General features: G+C 42.4%; 1 protein-coding gene across 1 annotated transcript in view; it reads left to right on the top strand.

Annotated features, from left to right (window-relative positions):
- The window catches only part of LOC140455674 (uncharacterized), a 39,614-nt gene extending 15,981 nt beyond the window's left edge, over nt 1-23,633 (top strand). Inside the window, 2 exon segments of the mRNA XM_072550674.1 lie at nt 22,110-22,846; nt 22,849-23,633. Coding sequence (XP_072406775.1) covers nt 22,110-22,846; nt 22,849-23,300 — 1,189 coding nt within the window. The 3' untranslated portion in view covers nt 23,301-23,633.
- Nucleotides 23,634-24,485: the final 852 nt, after the last annotated feature.

Consider the following 24,485-nt stretch of genomic DNA (forward strand, 5'->3'; position numbering starts at 1 on the left):
GGATCCTCTGATGGCACAGGAGTTTTGATAATCTGAAGAATGATCTGTGAGTGGTTTCTCCCGTGTGAATATGTTGGTGTCGGTGGAAGTTTGATGACCCTGAGAAGGATTTGTCACACACCTCACACATAAGTGGTTTCCACTCTTTGTGAATATGTTGGTGTACATGAAGGCTCAATGGCTGCCAGGATGATTTGTCGCATACCTCACAGGTGAATGGTTTTGCTCCTGTGTGAATATGCTGGTGTGTGTGGAAGGATGGTGATATGGAGAAGGATGGGCTACACATGTCACAACTGAATGGTTTCTTCTCTTTGTGAATGTATTGGTGGGTGCGGAAGAACCATGATGTTGAGAAAGATTTTCTGCACTCCATGCACATGAATGGTTTTTCCTGTGTGAATGTGTTGGTGCTTCAGGAGATCAGAGGAATTAGTGAAAGTTTTCTCACAAACCTTACACATGAAGTGTAAGGAGCGTGTTGGTGTTTGCAGAGGGTCGATGACAGCGAGAATGATTTGTTGCACACCTTGCACATGAATGGTTTTGTCATTGTGTGAATGTGTTGATGTATGCAGAGGGTCACTGAGTCTGGGAATAATTTATCACACACTTCACATGTGAATGGTCTCTCTCTTGTGTGAGCACATTGTAATTGTACCAACCTCCACCACTTCCTTTGGCAGCTCTTTCCAAACATGATAAAGTTGTGATAAAGTTGTCCCTTGGATCCCTTTTATATTGTTCTCCTCTCACCTTAAACCTGCGCCCTCTAGTTTTGGACTCACCCACCCTGGGGAAGAGACCTTGCCTATTTACCCTATCCATGCCTCTCATGATTTTATAAACCTCTATAAAGTCACCCATCCGACGTTCCAGGAAAAACAGCCCCAGCCTATTCAGCCTCTCCCTGTAGCTCAAACCCTCCAACCCTGGTGATATTCTTGTAAATCTTTTCTGAACCCTTTCAAGTTTCACAACATCCTTCTTGTAGGAGGGAGAACAGAACTGAACTGCAAAGTGAACTCCAAAGTCCTGTACAGTCGCAACATGGCCTCCCAACTCTGATACTCAATGCTCTGACCATTAAAGGAAAGCATACCAAATGCCTCTTCACTATTCTATCTATTTGACACTCCACTTTCAAGGAACTATGAATCTGCGCTCCAAGGTCTCTTTGTTCAGCAACACACCCCAGGACCTTACCATTAAGGTCAATAAGTCCTGCCCTGAATTGCCTATCCAAAATGCAGCACCTCACATTTATCTAAATTAAACTCCATCCCATTGTACTCTTGAGGTAACCTTTTTCACTGTCCACTGCACCTCCAATTTTAGTGTTATCTGCAAACTTACTAATCATAACTCCTATGTTTACATCCAAATCATTTATATAAGTGATAAAAAGCCGTGGACTCAGCACTGATCCTTGTGGCACACTGATCCTTGTCTGCAAGCAACTCTCCCCACCACCCTCTGTCTTCTACCTTCAAGCCAGTTCTGTATCCAAATGGTTAGTTCTCCTTGTGTCCCGTGTGATCTAACCTTGTTAACCAGTCTACCATGAGGAATCTTGTTGAATGCCTTACTGAAGTCCAGATAGATCACATCCACCAGTCTGCCCTCATCAATCTTCTTTGTTACTTTATCAAAAAACTATTCCTAATCAGTCCTTGCCTTTCCAAATACATGTAAATTCTATCCCTCAGGATTCCCTTCAACAACTTCCCACCACCAATGTCAGGCTCACCAGTCAATAGTTCCCTGGTGTTCTCTTACCACTTTTCTAAAACAATGGCACAATGTTAGCCAACCTCCAATCTTCCAGGACCTCACCTGTAGTTATCAATGATATGGGATTGGAGGTAGCATGCTGGGATGCATGGGGAAAATAATTGTGATGGGGGTGTGGAGAAAATCAACAGCAAAATCTTGGTTTGCACAACAAAGTTGGAGGATCAGAACTCAGCAGGAAATTTTGTGAAATGAAGTCATAATTCAAAGAGTTGTATGAGAATATGTGAAAGATTAAGGTGCTTGACAGAGAGTTCCAGGAAGAACCAAACAACATGGAAATTTAAAGAGAGATCTCTTGATTAACTCACTGTACTGAGTAACTAGTTTCCAACCTTGTGTAAATTGCAAATGCATACTGGAAATGGAGAATGGATACGACCACATTCAGAGTGAGTGGGCATTGAGGCTCTACTTGTGAACCTCAAGGGAAACTGCATGCATTAGTCACTTTCACAGTACAGATTGAAGTAATCTGTAATCATCGCACCCAGTGTTTGAAGTGCATGACGCCTCCACCTGTATAGGATACACATCCTGGTCACAATCCTGTTAGACTGCAGCAGTTCAAGAAGGCAGCTCACCACCACCTTCTCAAGGGCAACTATGGACAGACGATGAATGCTGCTCAGCTAGCAATGCCCACATCACACAAATTAATGTTTATAATATTGGCCATGTCATTGGTCATTGCTGTTGAATATAGCCACCTCTGTGAAGCAGACATAATCACAATCGAACTTAAAATTGTCACCTATACAGAGGTACCTCGATTATCCGAAAGACACAAGCGGGGAATATTTTGTTCAGTTAATCGAATTCCAGATAATCGAATGCCAGATAACGTAGTTCAGCCAAACATCAAGAACGTGCAATCTTGCCGGATAATCTGATATTTGGATAGTCGGGATTCCTCTGTATTCACAAAGACAATTGAAGATCCCATAGGCTGCACAAGGGTAAGGAACTGATTTCCCCCTCATCTGCAACTGTAATTATTTATCAATATGTTTTTATATGCAATGCTGCCTTTTTTGTGATGTGGGCAAGATATCAGTTACCATGCAGCACTTACAATTTCTTATACAACTTGTTGCACAACATGGCTTGTGCTGCATTAATCAGAAGAAGACCCAATCTCAAAGGACAAGAAAAAGGCATTTAATGGCCCTCCTGCTGGAGTCCTCCATGTTCCACTCTATGGAGGAGTATTCTAAACCATCAAAAGCCAATATCCTGCAAGAACGGTTACTGGGAAAGCAACGTTACCATCTGTAATCATCACTGATGATTCTGTTAGTCAACCTCCTTATTGACCCCGAGTATAGATACAATGCAACCTATTCTTCAACTAAGGTCATTGTGGAGCAGACAATAAATCTGCTGAATAGGAGATTCTGATGCTTGAATTGGTCTGGGGCAGCCTTGAAGTGCACTTTGGACAGAGTGTGCCCAATCAATCCTAGACTGCTGTGCTGTCACAACTGCAGAAAGGTAAGAAGGGGATGTGATGATGCTGACAAGTTGGGAGAACGCTGCATCCTTCTGAGAAAGGAGATGAGGACACTAAGCAGAAGGAGCATCACCTTCTGCTTGGTACAGCAGTGCAGCATCAGGTGCAACAAGCCAGACTGGTCTTAATTGACACATGGTTTCAGTAGAGGTAAGCAGGGTCCAGTGATAATTCAGTATTTATAAATTTGTCACTGCTCAAAAGGAAAACAGTCACTGTCTGTCCCCAGAAGCAAATGCAAGTTTTGTCTGATTCTTTTTTCTTCACTTTTGCTGATATTGAATAAAAGTGAATATTTTCAGCCATTTAAAGGAATGTGATAGTCCCACATTGAATGACAAGAGGATGTTTGACAACATATGGTATTGGAGAAAAATAACACTGCCTTAGGGTTCTAAGATGGGATGACACCAAGGATGAGTAACTTGTGTAGCCTGGTTCTTAAATAGCAATATATTTATAAATGTGCACTTGTAATAAATGGCAGTCATGCCATCTGTGTGCCTCTGGGATGTTTCTGTTTAGGAACATAGGAACAGCAGTAGGCCATTCAGCCCCTCAAATCTGCATTCCACCATTCAATAGGATCATGACTGATCTGTGGCCTAACTCCATATTTGTTGATACCCTTGCTTAATGAAAATTTTTCTCAGATTAGGATTCTAGGCAATCGAAGATGGAGGACGGGAAGAATTTCTGGTTGTAACATGTTGGGGGTGATTTCCCCAAATTCCAGGAGTAGCAGTTACTGCTTGATATGCTGTTGCATTGTTTTGGAACTTTGGAGGAAATAAAAGTCAAAACAACTGCACTTTCAAAAGGGAGAAGGACAGACAATAGGCAGCAAATGGTCAGGTCAGTGCAGGGGAGAAAGAGAAAGAGAGAGAGAGAGAGAGAGAGAGAAAAAGAAACTCACACTGCCAACTGACACAGCAGTGAACCTGTGCAGCTACTGTCTTTGCTGTTTGAATTCATGTATCGCTGGACATCGAAATACATCTCGGAAAACTTAAACAACGCAATTCACAACTAATCTTGGAGGAACCTGTTTGGGAGAGGTCACAGCACAGAAACAAGTAAGTGAATAGCTTTAAGTATAGCCTTGCTGTAAATCTACAATAGTGAGTAAAGTGGGTTCTTTCTTGATGATATGTTTTATTGAGGTTTGTCTCTTAAGTCATAAGTATTAAGTTAGCCTGCAGCAGTGTTTTGTAGAGGAATAAAACAGTGCTGTTTTCTGGGTCTGTAGATTGGAAGAAGCAAAAATGGCCTTTAGTAAACTGATATGCTCTTCTTGTCAGATGTGGGACCTTAGGGAGAGTTTAAGTGTTACTAAGGATTATATCTGCAATAAATGTTGTTGGTTGTGAATCCTGTCAGATTAAATGGATTGGTTGGAGTGACAGTTAGAGGCAATGAGGAATTTACAAGAGCAAGGGGGTGAGATGGATGGCAGTTATAGGAAGGGAAAAAAGCCACAGATACAGTCAGGGAGATGGATTAACTCCAGGAAAAGTAATAGAGGTAGGCAGGTCGTACAGGAGTCTTCTATGGCTATCCCCATTTCAAACAGGTATGCTGTTTTGGAAAACGTACGGAGTGATGGACTTTCAGGGGAATGTAGCATGAACAGCCAAGTTTCTGGTATCAAGACGGGCTCGAATGTAATTAGGGATACATCAGGTTCTAAGCAATCAATTGTGTTAGCGGACTCTCTAGTCAAAGGCACAGACAGACGTTTCTGTGGCCAGCAGCGAAAAATCAAAATGGTGAATTGCCTCCCTGGTGCCATGATCAAGGATGTCTCAGAGAGGGTGCAAAACGTTCTCAAGGGGGAGAGGAGCCAGCTGGAGGTCATTGTACACATTGGAACCAATGACATAGGAAGGGAAAATGTTCCAGGATACAAATGCTACAGGAAGGGTAGTAAGAGGCGGGGGAGAGAGTGGCATTTTTGATAAGGGATAGCATTACAGCTGAACTCAGGGAGGATATTCCCAGAAATACATCCACAGAAGTTATTTCTGAGAACTGGGAAATAAGAAAGGGATGATCACTTTATTGGGATTGTATTATAGACCCCCTAATAGTCAACAGAAAATTGAAAAACAAATTTGTAAGGAGATTTAAGTTATCTGCAAGAATAATAGGGCGGTTTTGGTAGGGGATTTTAACTTTCCAAACATAGACTGGGACTCTGTAGTATTAAGGGTTTAGATGGAGAGGAATTTTTTAAGAGTGTACAAGAAAATTTTCTGATTCAGTATGTGGAGGTACCTATTAGAGAAGGTGCAAAACTTGACCTACTCTTGGGAAATAAGGCAGGGCAGGTGACTGAGGTGTCAGTGGGGGAGCACTTTGGGGCCAGCGACCGTACTTATATTAGTTTTAAAATAGTGATGGAAAGGATAGACCAGATCTAAAAGTTGAAATTCTAAACTGGAGGAAGGTTGATTTTGACAGTATTAGGAAGAACTTTCAAAAACTGATGGGGGGGGCAGATGTTTGCACATAAAGGGATGGCTGGAAAATGGGAAGTCTTCGGAAATGAGATAACGAGAGTGCAGAGAGAGGATATTCCTGTAAGGGTGAAAGGAAAGGCTGGTAGGTGTAGGGAAATAGTGGATGACTAGAGAAATTGAGAGTTTGGTTAAGAAATAGAAGGAAGCATATGTCAGGTATAGACACGATAGATCAAGTGAACGTTAGAAGAGTATAAAGGCAGCAGAGGTTTACTTAAGAGGGAAAGCAGGAGGGCAAAAAGGGACATGTGACAGCTTTGACAAATAGGGTTAAGGGGAAGTTTGCATTTGACACCAAAATTGGAGGTGTAGTGGACAGCAAAAGAGGTTACTTCAGATTATAGGACAACAGGGTCTTGATCAGATGGGCCAAAGGGCTGAGGAGTGGCAGATGGAGTTTAATTTAGATAAATGCTAGGTGCTGCATTTTGGGAAAGGAAATATTTGCAGGACTTATACACTTGATGGTAAGGTCCGAGGGAATGTTGCTGAACAAAGAGACCTTGAAGTGCAGGTTCATAGCTCCTTGAATGCAAAGCCATAGGTAGATAGGATAGTGAAGAAGGCATTTGGTATGCTTTCCTTTATTGGCCAGAGTATTGAGTACAGGAGTTGGGACGTCATGTTGCAGCTATACAGGACATTGGTTAGGCCACTGTTGGAATATTGTGTGCAATTCTGGTTTCCTTCCTTTCGGAAGGATGTTGTGAAACTTGAAAGGGTTCAGAAAAGATTTACAAGGATGTTGCCAGGGTTGGAGGATTTGAGCTATAGGGAGAGGCTGAACAGGCTGGGGCAGTTTTCCCTGGAGCATCAGAGGTGAGGGGCGATCTTATAAAGGTTTATAAAATCATGAGAGGCATGGATAGGATAAATAGACAAAGTCTTTTCCCTGGGGTGTGAGAGTCCAAAACTAGAGGGCATTGGTTTAGGGTGAGAGGGGAAAGATATAAAAGAGACCTAAGAGGCAACCTTTTCACACAGAGGATGGTACATGTATAGACTGAGCTGCCAGAGGAAGTGGTGGAGACTGGTACAATTGCAATATTTAAAAGGCATCTGGATGGGTATATGAATAGGAGGGGTTTGGAGGGATATGGGCCGGGTGCTGGCAAGTGTGACTAGACTAGGTTGGGTTATCTGCTCGGCATGGACAAGTTGGACTGAGGGGTCTGTTTCCATGCTGTACATCTCTCTGACTCAATGACTTAAATTTAACAATTGAATTAGTATTGATCACCATTTGAAGAAGAGAGTTCCAAATCTCCACTTCCTTTCACATGTAGAAATGCTTTCTCATGTCTTTCCTGAATGGCCTGACCCTAATTTTGGATCTGGAATCTTCAACCAATGGAAAAAGTTTATCTTTATCTTCCCTTTCTTTCCCTGTTGATATCCTGAAGACTTTAATTAGACCACCTTTTAACCTTATAAATTCTACAGACTAAAGGTCAAATCTTTCCTCATACCCTAACACCTGAAATTCAGGTATCATCTTTGTAAATCTGTGGTGACCTCCCTCCTGAGCGGTGCCCAGTTCTGCTCACACTATTCTAAATAGGATCTAACTAGGGTTTTGTATAATTGTAGTATAACATCTGTATCCCTATGCTCCAGCATAGACATGAAGGCCAACATTCCAAAGGCCTTCTTGACCTATTTTTTCACATTTGTGGCATTTTAAGGATCTATGCTCCTGAAACCCCAAATCTCATCGGATATCCACTATAGTTAACATTGTCTTAAAAGAAAAACACCCTGATCTATCCTACTGAAATTAATAACACTACACTTGTTCTTATTAAATCCATCTTCCACAGCTTTTCCCATTCACCTAATTTATCAATATCTTGTTGCAATTTTGTGTCGTCATCTCCACTGTCTACAAAGATTTTGTGTCTTCAGCAAATCTGGATATTTGACTTTTAATGCCATTATCCAAGTCATTAGTTAATATTATGATTAATTGAGGTGAACACTCATCCCTACAGGACACCACGAGTCACTTTCTGCCAATTTGAGAGCTTATCTGTTACTCCAACTTTTTGTTTCCTACCAGTCAACTAATTTCCTGTCCATGTCAGTAATTTGCCTTCAGTTCCAAGGGCTTCTGCCTTAACTAACAGTCTCTCAAAAACCTTCTGGAAGTCCACATAAACAACATCCATTGACTGATCTACATCACGAGGCGGAAGTGGGTACTGCAGATGCTGGAGATTAGAGTCAAGATTAGAGTTGTGCTGAAAGGGCACCACAGGTCAGGCAGCACCTGAGGAGCAGGAAAATCAACATTTCGGACAAAAGCCCTTCATCAGCCCTTCAAACATCAATTTTCCTGTTCCTCGGATGCTGCCTGACCTGCTGTGCTTTTCCAGCACCACTCTAATCTTGATCTATGTCATCAGCTTTGTCACCTCTTCAAAAACTCTGAGATTTGTCAGGTATGACCTACCCTTCATGAATTCATGGCAATTCCCCCAGATGAACTGATATTAACTGAGATTAATTATCCTATCCTTGATTATAGACTTCAACAATTTCCCCACCACAGGTGTCAGGCTAACTGTTCTGTAATTCCTTAGACTTCCTCTATCACCCACTTCACCTGACAAAGGAGCAGCACTCTGAAAGCTTGTGATTTCAAGTAAACCTGTTAGACTATATTGGTGTTGTGTGACTTCTGACCCTTCTTAAAGAGCAAAGAGTGACATGAGCAACTTGGAAAGTACTTGATCGAGTGTATAGTTAGGTTTAAAAATAGTATTGTTACAGGCAATCCTAGCAGTCATTAGATCCAATAAGGTAATGTGAGCAGGATGCCATACAGGCTAATAAAGCAAATTGCGGAGAATAGTGCAATAAAACTCATTGGGGCTCATGGACAAAACCTACCAGAGCTCAATCACCAAAATTAACAACTGATTTCTATTAAAATCCAAGCACAGACATTCTTCATCAAAAGAGGGGAAAAGAGCATATTTATATATAGAGATTGACTTTCTGAAAACTAAACACTTTGGCCAATGGGTTATTCATGAAGGCAAAGGGATAAAACATAGGATATTCTAAAGATTGTCACTGTGGATGTTCTGGCACATGTGGTCACTAACCACACGCAGTTGTGTCCTGCAAATACAACTTGCTGAGGAAATACAATCTTGAGATATTTATTCAATTACTTTTACAAAACAATAAATAGGTTTCACCAAGAATCATTTTAGAGGGTTTTCATTTTAGAAAAGGGACAGCTTAACTAGGCAGACATTTTCATTCAACTCAGCTAGTTATCAGAAGGCTTTCCTCTATTTTAACCAAATGAAACAATTGCCTTCCTATGCCATATACTATTCACAACAATCCCAGCAGGTTCTGCAGAAAAGCAAGCAGTTAGATTAGATTAGATTACAGTGTGGAAACAGGCCCTTCGGCCCAACAAGTCCACACCGACCCGCCAAAGCGCAACCCACCCATACCTCGCCATTTACCCCTTACCTAACACTAGGGGCAATTTAGCATGGCCAATTCACCTGACCTGCATATCTTTGGACTGTGGGAAGAAACCGGAGCACCCGGCGGAAACCCACGCAGACACGGGGAGAACGTGCAAACTCCACACAGTCAGTTGCCCGAGGCTGGAATTGAACCCGGGTCTCTGGCGCTGTGAGGTAGCAGTGCTAACCACTGTGCCACCGTGCCACCCCAGTTATTACCAGTTATGTGATTTCTAGAAAGCCTTGTCATAAAAAGCATCAGGGTAGATGAACCCTGATCAAGGCCCATGGGAGAGCGAGAAGCAGGAGTTGTTCCAAATACCAACTAACTTTATTACGATAAGGCTAGAAGATGAATTTTATGTTTTTTTTTCTAGCTTCATATTCTGCATTTTGATTTATTTTGTGTGTTTAAGATGGCACTGGAGAGTGGCAATACTAAGCAACACTATTCACTGTATTTGTAATACCATATATACACGTGTATAGGTCGAGTTTGGTGACCATTTTTGAGCTGAAATTATACATGACTTATACACGAAGTACTGTTTTCTCGGGGATGAAATTCACATTTGGCATGAGTAAAAAAAAAATGGACAAACAAGAGCCATATCTCTGTCTAAAATAAATAAACAATATCTTGGATATTCGCAAAGTTAAACAAAGAAAAATGGCCCCAGCTTATGCAAAGTGCGAAAGCAATTTTAATACTTTCATGCAGTATATAGGTAATATCTACTGCAACTGAGTAAAGAACACATGATGAAGAAAAAAGTTTGTATTCAAGTCTTGATTGTCATTTGAACTTCATCTTAGAGTAGTAATAAGTTTTTAAGTACTAGCAGCAGAAAGACGATCACAAATAAGTCAATATCCATATGGTCATTTAAAACAGGAAATTCATCTTCCAGGCAGGCCCTAGTCCCTGAACGTTCCCTGTAATATGTTTGCACTGGTAAACCACGGGTAACTGAAACTGCAGAAACTGACTCAGCGGATTACATTAATTCTGAAATCCTGGAGTGTCAGAGTCATAAGTCATAGAAATGTACAGCATGGAAACAAACCCTTCGGTCCAACCCGTCCATGCCGACCAAATATCCCAACCCAATCTAGTCCCACCTGCCAGCACCCAGCCCATATCCCTCCAAACCCTTCCTATTCATATACCCACCCAGATGTCTTAAATGTTGCAATTGTACCAGCCTCCCTCACTTCCTCTGACAGCTCATTGCATACACGTACCACCCTCTGAGTGAAAAAGTTGCTCCTTAGGTCTCTTTTATATCTTTCCCCTCTCAAGCCAAAATCTATGCCCTCCAGTTCTGGACTCCCCCACCTCAGGGAAATGACTTTGTCTATTTATCCTATCCATGCAATCTGCTTTACTTAACTTGTTACTCTGTATAACAGCAAAACAGGTCTGTCTGAGCTGAACAGTAGAATGCCATAAGCGGACTTTTCACTCCTGGGTTCGACATGTAGGGTCAGGTTGTTTACCTGCTTAAAAACCTGACCCAGGAGAAAGCACTGCAGAAGTTGGGATTTTCATTATGAAGGTTTGAAATCAGTTATTCTGTACAAATCCAACTATGGTAGCCTTCAAGTCTATTTTAACTGACAGAGTGAAATAGCAACCATTCATTTGTTTCTAATACACCAGGCATGTTTTTTAAAAATTAAAGACTCTGGATGTAGGTTTGCTTGCTGAGCTGGAAGGTTCATTTTCAGATGTTTCGTCACCATACTAGGTAACATCTTCAGTGAGTCTACGGACAAAGCACTACTGGCATTTCCTGCTTTCTATTTATATGTTTGGGTTTCATAGAGTCATAGTCATAGAGTGGGTTTCCTTGGCTTGGTGACATCATTTCCTATGGTGATGTCACTTCCTGTTCTTTTTCTCAGGGGGTGGTAAATGGGGTCCACGTCAGTGTGTTTGTTGATAAAGTTCCAGTTGGAATGCTATGCTTAGAGGAATTCTCATGCGTGTCTCTGTTTGGCTTGTCTGAGGGTGGATGTTGAAGTGGTGTCCTTCCTTATCTGTATGTAAGGATACGAGTGAGAGAGGGTCAAGTCTTTTGTGGCTAGTTGATGTTCATGTATCCTGGTGGCTAGTTTTCTGCCTGTTTGTCCAATGCAGTGTTGGTTACAGTTCTTGCACGGTATTTTGTAAATGACGTTAGTTTTGCTTGTTGTCTGTGTGGGGTCTTTCAAGTTCATGAGCTGCTGTTTTAGTGTGTTGGTGGGATTGTGGGCTACCATGATGCCAAGGGGTCGGAATAGTCTGGCAGTCATTTCCGATATGTCTTTGATGCAGGGGAGAGTGGCTAGGGTTTCTGGATGTGTTTTGTCTGCTTGTTTGGGTTTGTTGCTGAGAAATCGATTTCTACCCTGTAACCAACCCCAGGAAAGCCTAACATATAAATAGAAAGCAGGAAGCACCAGCAGTGCTTCGTCTGGAGGCTCACTGAAGATGTTACCTAGTATGGTGATGAAACGTCTGAAAATGAACCTTCCAGCTCAGCGAGCAAACCTACATCCAGAACCTCAACCTGAGCTACAAATCTTCTCAAAACTTGCTAAGATTTAAAGACCTTACCATGTTTGACAGAACCTTTTGACATAGTGACAAACTAACCTGGAAATATGGAAATATAGAAAATAGGTGCAGGAGTAGGCCATTTGACCCTTTGAATGTGCTCCACCAACTAATATGACCTGTATATGAATATGATCTGCAATATGATCAAAATTGCAATAAATTTGTTAAGTATGATTTCCATTTTGTAGCTCTGATTCTAAATCTCTCTTGACTCACTTCAGGCTATATTTCTTTTTTTCCTCTTATTCTTAAATTATTCAAAATAGTGCTGATTTGTGGCAGCAAATGGAGACATTTCACTATGTTCTTACTGTAAAATACACATGACAATAAAATCAAAATCAAATAAAAACTTCAATGTCAGTGAATTTTCAACAAATCTTTTAAAGAAACCACTCCAGGTAGTTCACATAGTTTGAAATACATTTTAAAGTATTATTTTATAGTGAAAATAAATTAAGTCCACCATCATCATTGAGCATAAAGCATTTCAGTAACAGCTTCTATGATGCCTCCACTCAGCTTGCTTTTTCTTAGAGGTCAATGGGGTAGTCTGCAGGAGTTACTGGTTAATATGATCACTGAATCTAACTGAATTGTAGAGCTGGCTTGAGGACATAATGGCCTACTCCTGTTCCTATCTCACATGTTTGTATTTACTCACTGTGGTAAACAAGAAGAATCATAAGAGATGCTGTAGGTAATCTATAGGTTACCCTCAATGTCTCCTGAAGGGCACATTGGGAGTAATCTAGAGGAACAAAAAAAACAGACTTCGGTCAAGTTCTCCAACACACAATCCCATAAACAAAGGTCCCTCATCAGAAGCAGAGATCAGCAAACCTGACCTTCTTAATAATACTGTGAACAAACTTTTGAAAATTAACAAGAGACTCCACCACTTCAGATACTCCAAATGTGACAATGTTACTGTATTCTGAAAAATTAACCCAAATACAAAGGACAAAAATAATTACCCACATTAAAAATAACAGACTCTGAATAGTACACAATAGTTCCCCGTGATCTGTGTAAGTGTGTGTGCACCTCCACAAGTCTGAGATATAAAATCCAGGATTGTGTTGCACTCCATCCTGCCATGCTCCAAACCAACCAGGGATTCAGCTCCAAGCCCACAGCTCAAACCCCTCACCTTGCTGCTGAGATTACTGAGAAAGTGAAAACGACACATTAACCATAAAACCCCATCCACATATTGTTGGTTTTTATTGAGCCACTAACATGGGGATGTAATTTATTTGGTGGGGCAACAATAGACATTGGACACTATGTCTCTATAAAAGCTGTGTCCACAACTTCCACATCACAGTGACTACTGGAGTGGGTTTTACACAAAATAATCCAACATTTCAACTCCTTCCTCACAAAAATATTCCTGTAATTAATGTCGAAATGTTTTATATTGAGACAGTAATATCTCTATTAGAAGAATAGTTGTCAACATTTATCAGGTCTGTCCAAAATCTTCTGAAATTCAAACATCTCCAGAAATACCTCAATATTGCAACAAAAACTCACATGGTGAGAAAAAGTTGGAGAGATTTTCTCTGCAAGTGCCTTCCTGTGTTTGATGGAGGGAGGGACAGACCATCTCCTCAAACATGACTGAATTGCAGCCCCAAGCCCAGAAAGTTCCCCCTTCACTGGGACTCAGCTCAATTCATTCAAACCGCTCACAACCCCGCTCCGAACTACATTAGCCATGACGCATGTGGGCTCTGCGTCTTCGTAGTAAGGGGCGGCGATAAGGGATCGTGTGTGGGGGGGGGGGGGGGGGGCGAATAAGCGGCCCGCGGCACCTCACGGGAGTTGTAGTCCTTAACCGCGCAATCGCGGTTGAGCGATGGGCAATTCAAATCTAAGAGCGCACGAGCCCCGGCGATGGTTACGTGGGCGGTGCTAGAATTGGATTTAAAAATCACCCAACACCAGGTTAAAGTCCAACAGGTCTAATTGTGGAAGTACTGGCTTCCGGAACAGTGGTTGACATCTGATGAAGGAGCAGAGCTGGTGTTGTGTGATTTTTAACACCTTGGATGCTGCCTGAACTGCTGTGCTCTTCCAGCACCACTAATCCAGAATCTGGTTTTTAAACTTTGTCCAACCCGGACCAACACCGCTATAATCCACAGGGATCACTGTGGGTAAACTAGGAACCACTGCAGTAGGGAATACCATAGTATCTATAAGAGGCATTGAGTTAATCTATAGGAGGCATTGTTGCGAATACATAGCCACAAAAACAGCTCTGAGCATTTTCTATCATGCTTGATCCTGTAAACGGAGGTTCCGCTTCAGAAGCAGAGATTGGCAAACCTTACCCTTTTAACAATATTATTAATAAATCTTTCAGAATTGATTAACAAAAGATTCACCATTTGAGACATTCCAAATGTGAGAATGCAGCCAGATTCTGAGAAATCGTCCTAAACTCTAAGGACAAAAGTAATTACCTACGCTAAAAATAATGTAATCTGAATAATACACAATAGTTCTCCATGAACTGTGTAAGAATGTGTGCGCCTTCCACAAATACTAAATGTAAAATCCAGGATTGTGTTTCACTCCATCCTGCCATGCTCTGTACCTGGAGACCAAACCAACCAGGGATTCAGGGATTCAGCTCCAAGCCCACAGCTCGAAACCCCCCCCCCCCCCGCCCCCTTGCTGCTGAAATTACTGAGAAAGTCAAAAGGACACATTGACCATAAAACCTCATCAATAGGTTGTTGGTTTTTAATAAGCCACTAATATGGGGATGTAATTTATTTGGTGAGACAACAATTGACATTGCACACGAACTATGTCTCAATAAAAGCTGTGTCCACAACTTCCATATCACAGTGACCATTACAGAGGGTTTCACAGAAAATAATCTAAATTTTCAACTCCTTCCTCACTAAAATATTCCTTTAATCAGTAATTAAAACGTTTTATATTGAGATTGTAATATCTCCAATAGATGAATAGATGTCAACATCTTGTGAAAACCCAATATCTCCAGAAATATCTGGGACATTTCAGTAAAAACCCACATTTAGTGAGAGAATGATCGAGAGATTTTGTCTGGAAGAGCGTTACTGCGTTTGATGGAGGGAGGGACAGACCATCTCCTCAAACATGACTGAATTGCAGCCCCAGGCCGAGAGAACTCACCTTCACTGTTTAAAACTCCCACAGGGACTCAGCTCAATTCGTAGAATCTGAGAATTGTTATGGTTAGTCAGGAGGAGGTCACTCAGTCCAACCTATCTTCTCATCATGTCTGCACAGATCTCTGAGCATTTGACTGAATGCCAATCCTCTGCCTTTTCCCCGTAACCCTGCATATAGTTCTAATTGAAATAATCATCTCGTGTCCTTTGGAATACCTCAATTGAAACTGCCTCCACCTTTCTTTCAGGCATTACACTCAATCATTTCACAATCTCTCAGCATTTTTCTTCCTACAATCTCTCCTCCCTCCCTTTCTCAATCTCTCATCCTCCTGCTCTGAATGATGACCCTTTCCCACTCTTTCCTCCTCCTCTCTCTCAGTCTGTCTCTGCTATTTCTCTCTTTCCCACTCTCTTCCTCCAAATCTTGTAGAACCCATCACTTTCAGTCCACAACCAGACTAATTACACAGGCTAATTGCAATTCAAACTGTGTGTGCACAGTGCAATAGATGTGGATGTGTGATCCCACAACTGATGGATCAGATCTAAAGCTTTGTAGTCATGCCACATCCAGTCATGAATATTGGTGGACATGGAGGCTCAACAGATATCCCTCTTGTCAATCTTGGGGGAGCACTGGTCATCAGTAAAAAAAACAACGCTATAAATCTTCAGCCAGAAAAACACCGAGTGGATTATCCATCTTGACCTCATCCAAAGGTCCTCGGATTCACAGGTGCGAATCTTCAACCACTCAGATTCACTCCATGTGATATATAAAAATACCTAAAGGCACTGGATGCAGCAAACGTTATCGGACCTCAGTGGAGCATTCGTTCAGACATAGCCAAAAGAGCTGAACTGAAGACGTCAGAATGCACTGACAATCCTGTACATCATCACTGATTGGATGCTGTAGGTCTTCCTCTTCTGATCTGCTGTCAAACACATCCGAGCTTACATATCCCGCGCTGATGTCAGTATGAAAGTCTGAAGAATACTATTCCCACACTAAAAATCTCTGTCAAACATTTACCAGGGGAACTGAGACAGCAGCTGCAATAAGTGAGAATTTATTTTGACGGGACAATGACAAGTTTAAATCCCCACCTGATCTGCTGCTCAAAGTCACCTCCATTTCCCCGGTCAGTTTCCCAAGTTTCGGGAAAGTCATATTGCTCCAGAAATATTTGGATTGACTGTGAGAGACGTCAATCAGAGAGTCCACCCACTCTGCCCATTGTCTCCTCTTCCTCTTCCAGAGCTGGTTCACTTCCTATAGGGACTGAAAACCAAGTGAGGAGATGGTGAGTGAAGGAACAGCTTTTATACAAATTGTATCCCATAATATCCACACCAATCCTCAGGCAGTCTGACTATCCTGTGGGTACTCAGGGGTGGAAATGTCCTTTATGCTGTGTGAGAAGATCCAGCTGAGAGAGCTGTTTACTCGGTGCTTTGTGCTGAGCTGTTTGACTGGAGCTATGTATCTTTTTGAGTTGATTTATTACTGTCACATGTATGTGGTATAGTGAAAAGTGTTGAATTATGTGCTTTACAGTCAGGTCATTCTATACAAGTGCATCAGGGTAACAGAACAGAGTGCAGGATACAATGTTACAGCTGCCGAGAATGTGCAGAGGGGGACACCAATATTAACATTAAAGAAGTCCGTTCAGAAGTCTGATAACAGCAGGGAAGAAGCTGTTCTTGAATATATTCGTATGTGCATTTATATATCTTCTGCCTAATGGAAAAGGGTGGAAGAAGGTATAACTGGGGTGACAGGGGTATTTGATTATGGTTGTTGCTTTCCCAATGGAGCGGAAAATATTCATGAAGTCAATGGATGGAAGAATGGTTTGCGTGATGGACTGGGCTGTGTTCACGACTCTCTGTAGTTTCTTTTGCTTATGGGAAGAGCAGTTGCCATTCTATGCTATGAAGCATCCAAACAGGATGCTTCCTGTGGTGCATCCATAAAAATTTGTCAGTGTCTTTATGGACGTGCCAAATTTCCTTAGCCCCCTGAGGAAGTAGAAGCATTTTTGTGCTTTCTTGACCAATAGTGTCAACTTGGGTGGATCAGAACAGATTGTTGGTGATTGTCAATCCCAGGAACTTGACACTCTGGACCATCTCCACCTCAGCACCATTGATGCAGACAGGGATGAGCCCTCCACTCAGCTTCCTGGAGTCAATAACCAGCATTTTTATTTCGCTGATGTTGATGGAGAGATTGTTGTCTTTACACCATGCCCTTAAGCACTTTATTTCCTTCCTGTATTCCATCTCAACATTGTTTGAGTTCCGACCTGCAATGGTGGTGTCGTCAGCAAACTTTTAAATGGAGTTGGTGTGAAATTTGGCCACACAGTCGTGTGAGTATAAGGTTAACAATAGAATGCTGAGTATGCAACCTTGTAGGGCACTGGTATTGAAGATTATTGTGGAGGAGGTGTTGTCACCCATCATTACTAACAGCAGTCTGCTGGTCGGAAAGTTGAGAATCAAGTTATAGTGGGTGGAGCAGAGACTAGGTCTTGAAGTTTGGAGATGAGCTTGTTTGGAATTTTGGGGCTAAGGTGGAGCTGTAGTCAATACAGCTGAGATGTTCCAGGAATGGGTGCAGTGGACTTGCTGTGACAGGAGGTGAATTGCAAGGAATCAAAGCAGTCTGGGAAGCTGGAATTGATATCTGCTATGACTTGCCTCTCGAAGCACTTCCTAATTATGGATGTTAGAGCCAAAAGGCAGTAGTCATTAGGACACGCTACATGATTTTTCTTTGGCACTGGGATGATGATGGTCTTCTTGATGCTGATGGAGAATTCAGATAATAATAAGGAGAGGTTAAAGATGTCATTGAATACTCCCACCAGCTGATCTGCACCAGATCCGAGTGTGGGCTGGGATGCCATTTGGGCTGGTGGCTTTCGGTGAGTCTGATCTAATGTCTGCGACGATGGCTGTGCAGACAAGTGATTCTGAGGCTGATGGGACAGGTAACACCATTTCACTGGCCTTCTGTTCACAGTGAGTATAGAAAGCATTAAGCTGCCTGGGTAGAGATGTACTGTTACCTGTGATTCTGTTTGACTTACTTTAAGGCCTGTTCTGTTGTGTAAATCTTGCCACAAACGACAGGTGTTCATGTGATTGGTTTGGGTCTCAGGCCTGGTTTGGTATTGTCTCTTGGTGTCCCTGATGGTCTTGCTAAGGTCATGCCTGGATTTCCTGTATAGGTCGGGCTCGTCAGTTTGAATGGATCAGACCTGGACTTCAGTAGGAAGTGGAGCTCCTGGTTCATCCATGGTTTCTAGTTAAGGGATGTTTGGATTAACTTCTTTAACACGCAGACATCTACACACTTACTAATGAAGTCTGTAATGGTGGTGGCGTACTCATTTAGGTTGGCCCTGAGATCTCAAATACGGACCAGTCCACTGCCTCTAAGCAGTCTTGTAGAAGCCGTTCACTTTCCTCATACCAACACTACACTAAAGTCTGCACTGGGTCTTTGCTCTTCAATTTCTGCTTGTAAGCTGGGAGGAGGAGCAGGGCATTGTGGTCTGATTTTCCAAACTGCAGGTGGGGGTGAGGGGGAGCAGAAGCCATCTTTTATGGTTGTATAGCAACGGTAAAGGATGTTTGAGACTCTAATGGGACAGTAGACCTGTTGGTGGAATTTTGGTAGCACATTCTTGAGGCTGGCCTGGTTGAAGTTACTAGCTATGGTGAACAAGGCTTTGGGGTATTCCATTTCAAGACTGTTTGCAGTGTTATATATTTCATCAAACGCACTCTTCACTTCCATGTGGGCTGAGATGTCGATCATTGTTAGCACAATGGAAGTGAACTCATGAAGCAGATAGAATATCCAACAGTCAGACATCATCCCAACTATGTCCATAGAGCAGTGACTCGCCAGGGATGCCATGTCTGAACACCGGGAGGTGTTGATTAGGAGGCAGACCCCATCATCCCTTGCTTAGCCCAAGGATGCTGTGCAGTCCATTTGGTGAACTGAGAAGTCCTCAGGTTGTAAGGCACAGTCAAGTCATAGAGTGTAGTACAAATGAGCCATGTCTCTGTGAAACAGAGCACATAGCAGCCTCTCAATTCCCTTTGGAAGGTGAGTGTAGCTTTAAGGTCATCCATCTTGTTTTCAATGGCTTGGAGTACACTGGAGAGGGATGGGGGCTTGCAACCTCAGAGATTCAGTCTCACCTGAAATTCAGCGTATCTCCCAGTCGATCCTGGGCATTGGTGGGGGAAGTCTGCTGCTCCAGAGAAAACTGAGTGCTTCTGGTGGGGTCCCGGGCACCAGTCGCACACTTGAGCGTTTGGGGGGTTGTCTTGCAATCGATTTGGTCATACCTCGTTGATGTCGGGTCACTGTAGGGTCAGGTCTCAGTTCCAGTGTCTGTGATTGGGTTTCATCGATTGGTGGATACCCAGACTTGCAAGTAGACATACGAGAATGTTACTAGCCATTTTGACAGACTTAAAATTGAGTTTTATAAGAGCATAAAGATTACAAGATATGTAAGAATAAGATCTGCTACAGACAGCTGTCAAGGAGCTGCCATACTCCAGTGAAGATCCAGCTGAGAGAGCTGTTTACTCGGTGCTTTGTGCTGAACTGTTTGACTGGAGCTGTGTGTTGGATGTTGAGTGTGTTTATTGGAAGCATTTCCCTCTGATTTCCAGGCTGAGTTTTGTTGATGGCTCATTCCTGAATATGAGAAGGTGAGGTGTTATTATCTGGGAGGTGCAGAGTGTCTGAGGACCCTTACTGATTTCCAATTATTCAAGCCTGTGTGTGATGTTTTGGGAGCTGTTTATTGCCCTAAGGACTAACTGGGACAGGGTGATGAAGGGCTTTTGCCCGAAACGTCGATTTTCCTGCTCCTTGGATGCTGCCTGACCTGCTGTGCTTTTCCAGCACCACTCTAATCTAAGGACTAAATGGTCAATTCTGTGTTGCGATCTGGGAGTTTCTTGTCTTTTCAAATCCAGGATTCCCCACCTTTACCTGCCAGTTCAGTAAGTCACCTTGTTCTGATATAATCCTTTCTGTCCCAGGACTGCTGCAGCACAAGCTCGAGGAACAAAGCCTCACTTCCTGCTTCAACAACCTACAGCCTCAACATCTCAATGTTGAATTTCATCACTTCAGAAACTGACCACGTCATATATGCTCTCTTCTTTTACATCCCTTCCCCTGCCTCACAGACTTAACTGTTTGTGTCTTTCATAATTTGCTCTTAGTAGAAAAGGCCATTCTCTCCCTTTCAAAGTTTAATTTACACATATTTCACATCTCTTTCTCCACCATTCTCCACCATCTCCACCCCTTTGTATTTTGCACTGGCCTTCTCCAACAACTGCCCACTGTTCCTCCTCTGCCTCTATTAAAAGATTTTTTCAAAACATTTCAGCTCCTTTCAGTTATGAAGAACAGTCATACCAGACTTGAAACATTAACTCTGTTTCTCTCTCCGTAGATGCTGCCAGATCTACTGAGTTTCTCCAGCATTCTCTGTGTTTGTTTCTCCCACCACTCTACTTCTGTAACCACCTCAGAAACCAAAAGGCTTTCGTTTATATAGAGCCTTTCACAGCAGATGACCCAAACTTTCTTTGAAGGCACTGAAGTATGTTTGAAGTGTGGCAATTGCTATTGTGTTGGAAACATGGCTATGAATGTGTGCCCGGCAAGCAAAACTACACTAGCAATGATAAACATTTGCGAAGTACTCATTTTCAATGCATCTGTCCTCAGTTGAGGACTGGAGTCACATGTAGACCAGATCAGGCAGTTGCAGCAGGCTCCCTTCCCTGAAGGCTTGAGTTTTTTGGACAAGCTGGAAGTTTTCATGGAAAACATTCTGAAGAAGGGTCACTGGCCCCAAAACATTAACTCTGCTTTCTGTCCACAGATGCTGAGTTCTTCCAGCAACTTCTGTTTTTGTTTCTGATTTCCAGTTCTTTTTGTTTGAATGCTTTCATTTTTTTTTGTTTGATTCTAAATCTGCAAATTCCAAAATGAATTAAATTCACCTTCACAACCTGGAGTTGTTGAGGTGAAGAGCTGAAATGCCTTTCAGGGGAAACTTTTCCAAAAAGCTGGGCATGGATTTGAAAGTTTTACCCAGTGCTGTGGCTGACAGCTAAAGTTGCAGTCTGAGTGAGTGCAAGTGTATCTCATTTCCCAGGATAAACCAGGACCTTTTAATCAGCTATACTAAAGCAAACTTTTCCCCAACTTCTTCCACTTCTTGTCCAGTGTGATTTCCTCAAATAATTTTGGAAAATAAAAAAAGGCATTTTAATATTTTCATTGAATCTACGTTTCTTCTGATATTTATTCCATATTAAGTGAGAGTAAAACTGGTCTTCACCAACATACTCAACCTCATGGTGAATTCCGTGACTGTTTTACACTCGGCCCAACGTTCTTTCCCATTGTCCTCATTCATAGTGCCTGGATCTATTTGAGGAGTCAGCTCTTTCAGCAAAGGAGGAGAGGGGGTTGCAGGAAATCATGTTTCCTTTTCCTGTTTTACAGAACAATTGAACTGTACTACACCAGAGAATACAGAGAGGATAGACACTGCAGATAGATGCTGACCATCACCCAATGAACAACACCTAGAGTAGACATCCAGCCCCTTCATAGCATTGCTCAGTACAGAGAAAGTTGTGCAGTGAAACTATCATCTGGAATCCGTTTGGGACCAAGGAGCTCTGACATATCATCAGATCTGAAACTGGGGTGGAGCTTTCCATCAGAACCAACCTTTCTGAAGGTTCGGCTGCGGGTGATCGATCAGGGTGAGGCTGGGAAGAAGTGTGAGTGGCTCTAAGTGTAGTGAGAACTTCAATCATTCATTGAGTCTCATGACCCACTGCCTCATTCCGATAGGTGCGAGATTGTTTGAGAGGGAGATGAGCATGTGGATGGCTTGTAACAAATATGGAGCATGTATTAATGCGCAGGCAGATGGAAGATAAACCCTTCAAATGTGGAATGTGTGATAAAGGTTTCAAGACATCTACAAGTCTCCTCAGACACCAGATGAAGCACACAGGGGAGAAACCTTTCAGTTTTGGGTTTTGTGGAATGGCTTTCAGTCAATCTTCCAGTCTCCTTACGCACCAGAGGATTCACACAAGAGAGAAACCATTCACGTGTAAGTCCTGTGACAAGTTATTCACGGACTCATCAACACTCTTCAGACACCTACGTGTTCACACAGGGGAGAAACCATTCAGCTGCAAAGTCTGCCATAAATCATTCTCAGACTTATCAACCTTCCGCAGGCACCAATGCATTCACACAGGCGACAAACCGTTCAGGTGTGAGTTGTGTAACCAGTCCTTTACACAATTATCATCACTTGTACGGCACCTGCACATTCACAGTGGGGAGAAACCATTCAAATGTGACATGTGTGACAAATGCTTTGCACATTTTTCGACGCTTTTGGTCCATCAGACAATCCACACTGGGAAGAAACCATTCACGTGTGAGGTGTGCAATAAATCATACTTGGACTCAGCAACCCTCCATGTACACCAACGGGTACATACAGAGGAGAAACCATTCACATGTAAGGTGTGCAACAAATCATTTTCTCAGTCATCGAACCTCCGCACGCACCAACATATCCACACAGGGGAGAAACCCCTCACATGCAATATTTGTGATAAATCATTCTTGGAGACATCAAAGCTCCTGTTCATCCGAGGATTCACACTGGGGAGAAATCATTCAGGTGTGAGGTGTGTGGCAGATCATTTCCTCAATCATCAAATCTCCGCACACACCAACACATTCACGTGGGGGAGAGACCATTCACATTTGAGGTGTGCGACAAATCATTCTCAAGGTCATCGAACCTCCTGGTCCATCAGAGGATCCACTCAGGAGAGAAACCATTCAAGTGTGAGGAGTGTGACAAAGCCTTTGTGACATCTTCCACACTCCTGCGACACTGGAGGCTTCACACCGGAGAGAAACTGTTCAGGTGCGGTTTTTATAAGAAGGCTTTCACTCACTCATATGATCTCCTAAAACACCAGCAGATCCACACAAGGGAGAAACCATTCCAGTGTGAGGTGTGTGACAAGTCATTCTTCACATCATCAGGCCTCCTGCGACACAAGAGAATCCACACAACAGATTAACGGTTCACATTTGATATAATGGCAAGACTTTCACCCACTCTCATGATTCCCTGAAATACCAGTGCATCCACAATGAGAAACCATTCAGATATGGGGTGTGTGACAAGGCTTTCACACAGTCACTTTGTATCTCCTGGTCCATCAACACACTCACACAGGGAGTAACCGTATCAGTTTAAATTTAGGAGAAAAATAACATGGGAGACAAACTCTTCCAGTGTGACCTGTACGCCTGGAAGTATTAGATGTTAGTACAACAACCAGTTTCATACTGTATTCATCTCATTTACTAACCACATCAAGAAAGCCATCAATAAAACAGATGACTATAAATTTATCGAATGACCCTTTACTGAATTATGATTAACAATTGGTGAAATCAAAAATTAAGAAAGACTGGATTGATATAATCACTGTATACGTCTATGTAAGAATCAGCTGTAGGAAGGAGTCATATTGAAACCCTGGTAATGACCATAGGATAGCACTCAAGGGCCTTGTTGAGTCTGGCTGAATGAATAGAGAGTTGTTTGAAATCAGATTCAGGAACATTGTTGTGAGAAACTAAGCTGCTCAATAATTTCAGTCCGAAACAAGATCTGAAGCAGCAGTATCGTTTATTACGCTCTTGCAAGGCGGGTGTCTACCAGGTAGGCACCTCGAGTTTAACGAGTACACAACTTTTATACAATTCATTCCTCCTTTACTCCTCCCCCATTTATCCCATTGGTGTTTCCATATGTCCAATCTGCATTCTTCTCCCTCCTTCTTCCATTGCTCCTCCCACTACTCTGAGCCTGGCACTCATTACTCTTGTTTATTTCTTGCCTTATTTGGCCTTGTACGTGACAAACTGCAGGTGTCTGCTTGACCGTTTACCACATCCCTCTGTGGTCTATTGTTAGCGTGCATCCCCCTTCACTGTCAGCTGTGTACTTGTTTGCTAAAGCAACACTTCTTACCCTTTTTAGCCCACACTGATCCTTATGACCTCTTGATTGTGGTTTTCTGCAGAAGCAAGAAACAGCTCTCATAGCTGCTTGTGCAAGCATATCTAGCTTAACCTACACCCCCCTCATGATTCAGTCTTGTGATTTTTGCAGACAACAACATTTGCAATCACCTCTCTCAATGTGAAGCAACTCCATTGTATTCCTTTCTGATGCATTGAAACCAGGTGGCTTG

This window comes from Chiloscyllium punctatum, chromosome 30 (genome assembly GCF_047496795.1).
Source record: "Chiloscyllium punctatum isolate Juve2018m chromosome 30, sChiPun1.3, whole genome shotgun sequence".
NCBI lineage: Eukaryota > Metazoa > Chordata > Chondrichthyes > Orectolobiformes > Hemiscylliidae > Chiloscyllium > Chiloscyllium punctatum.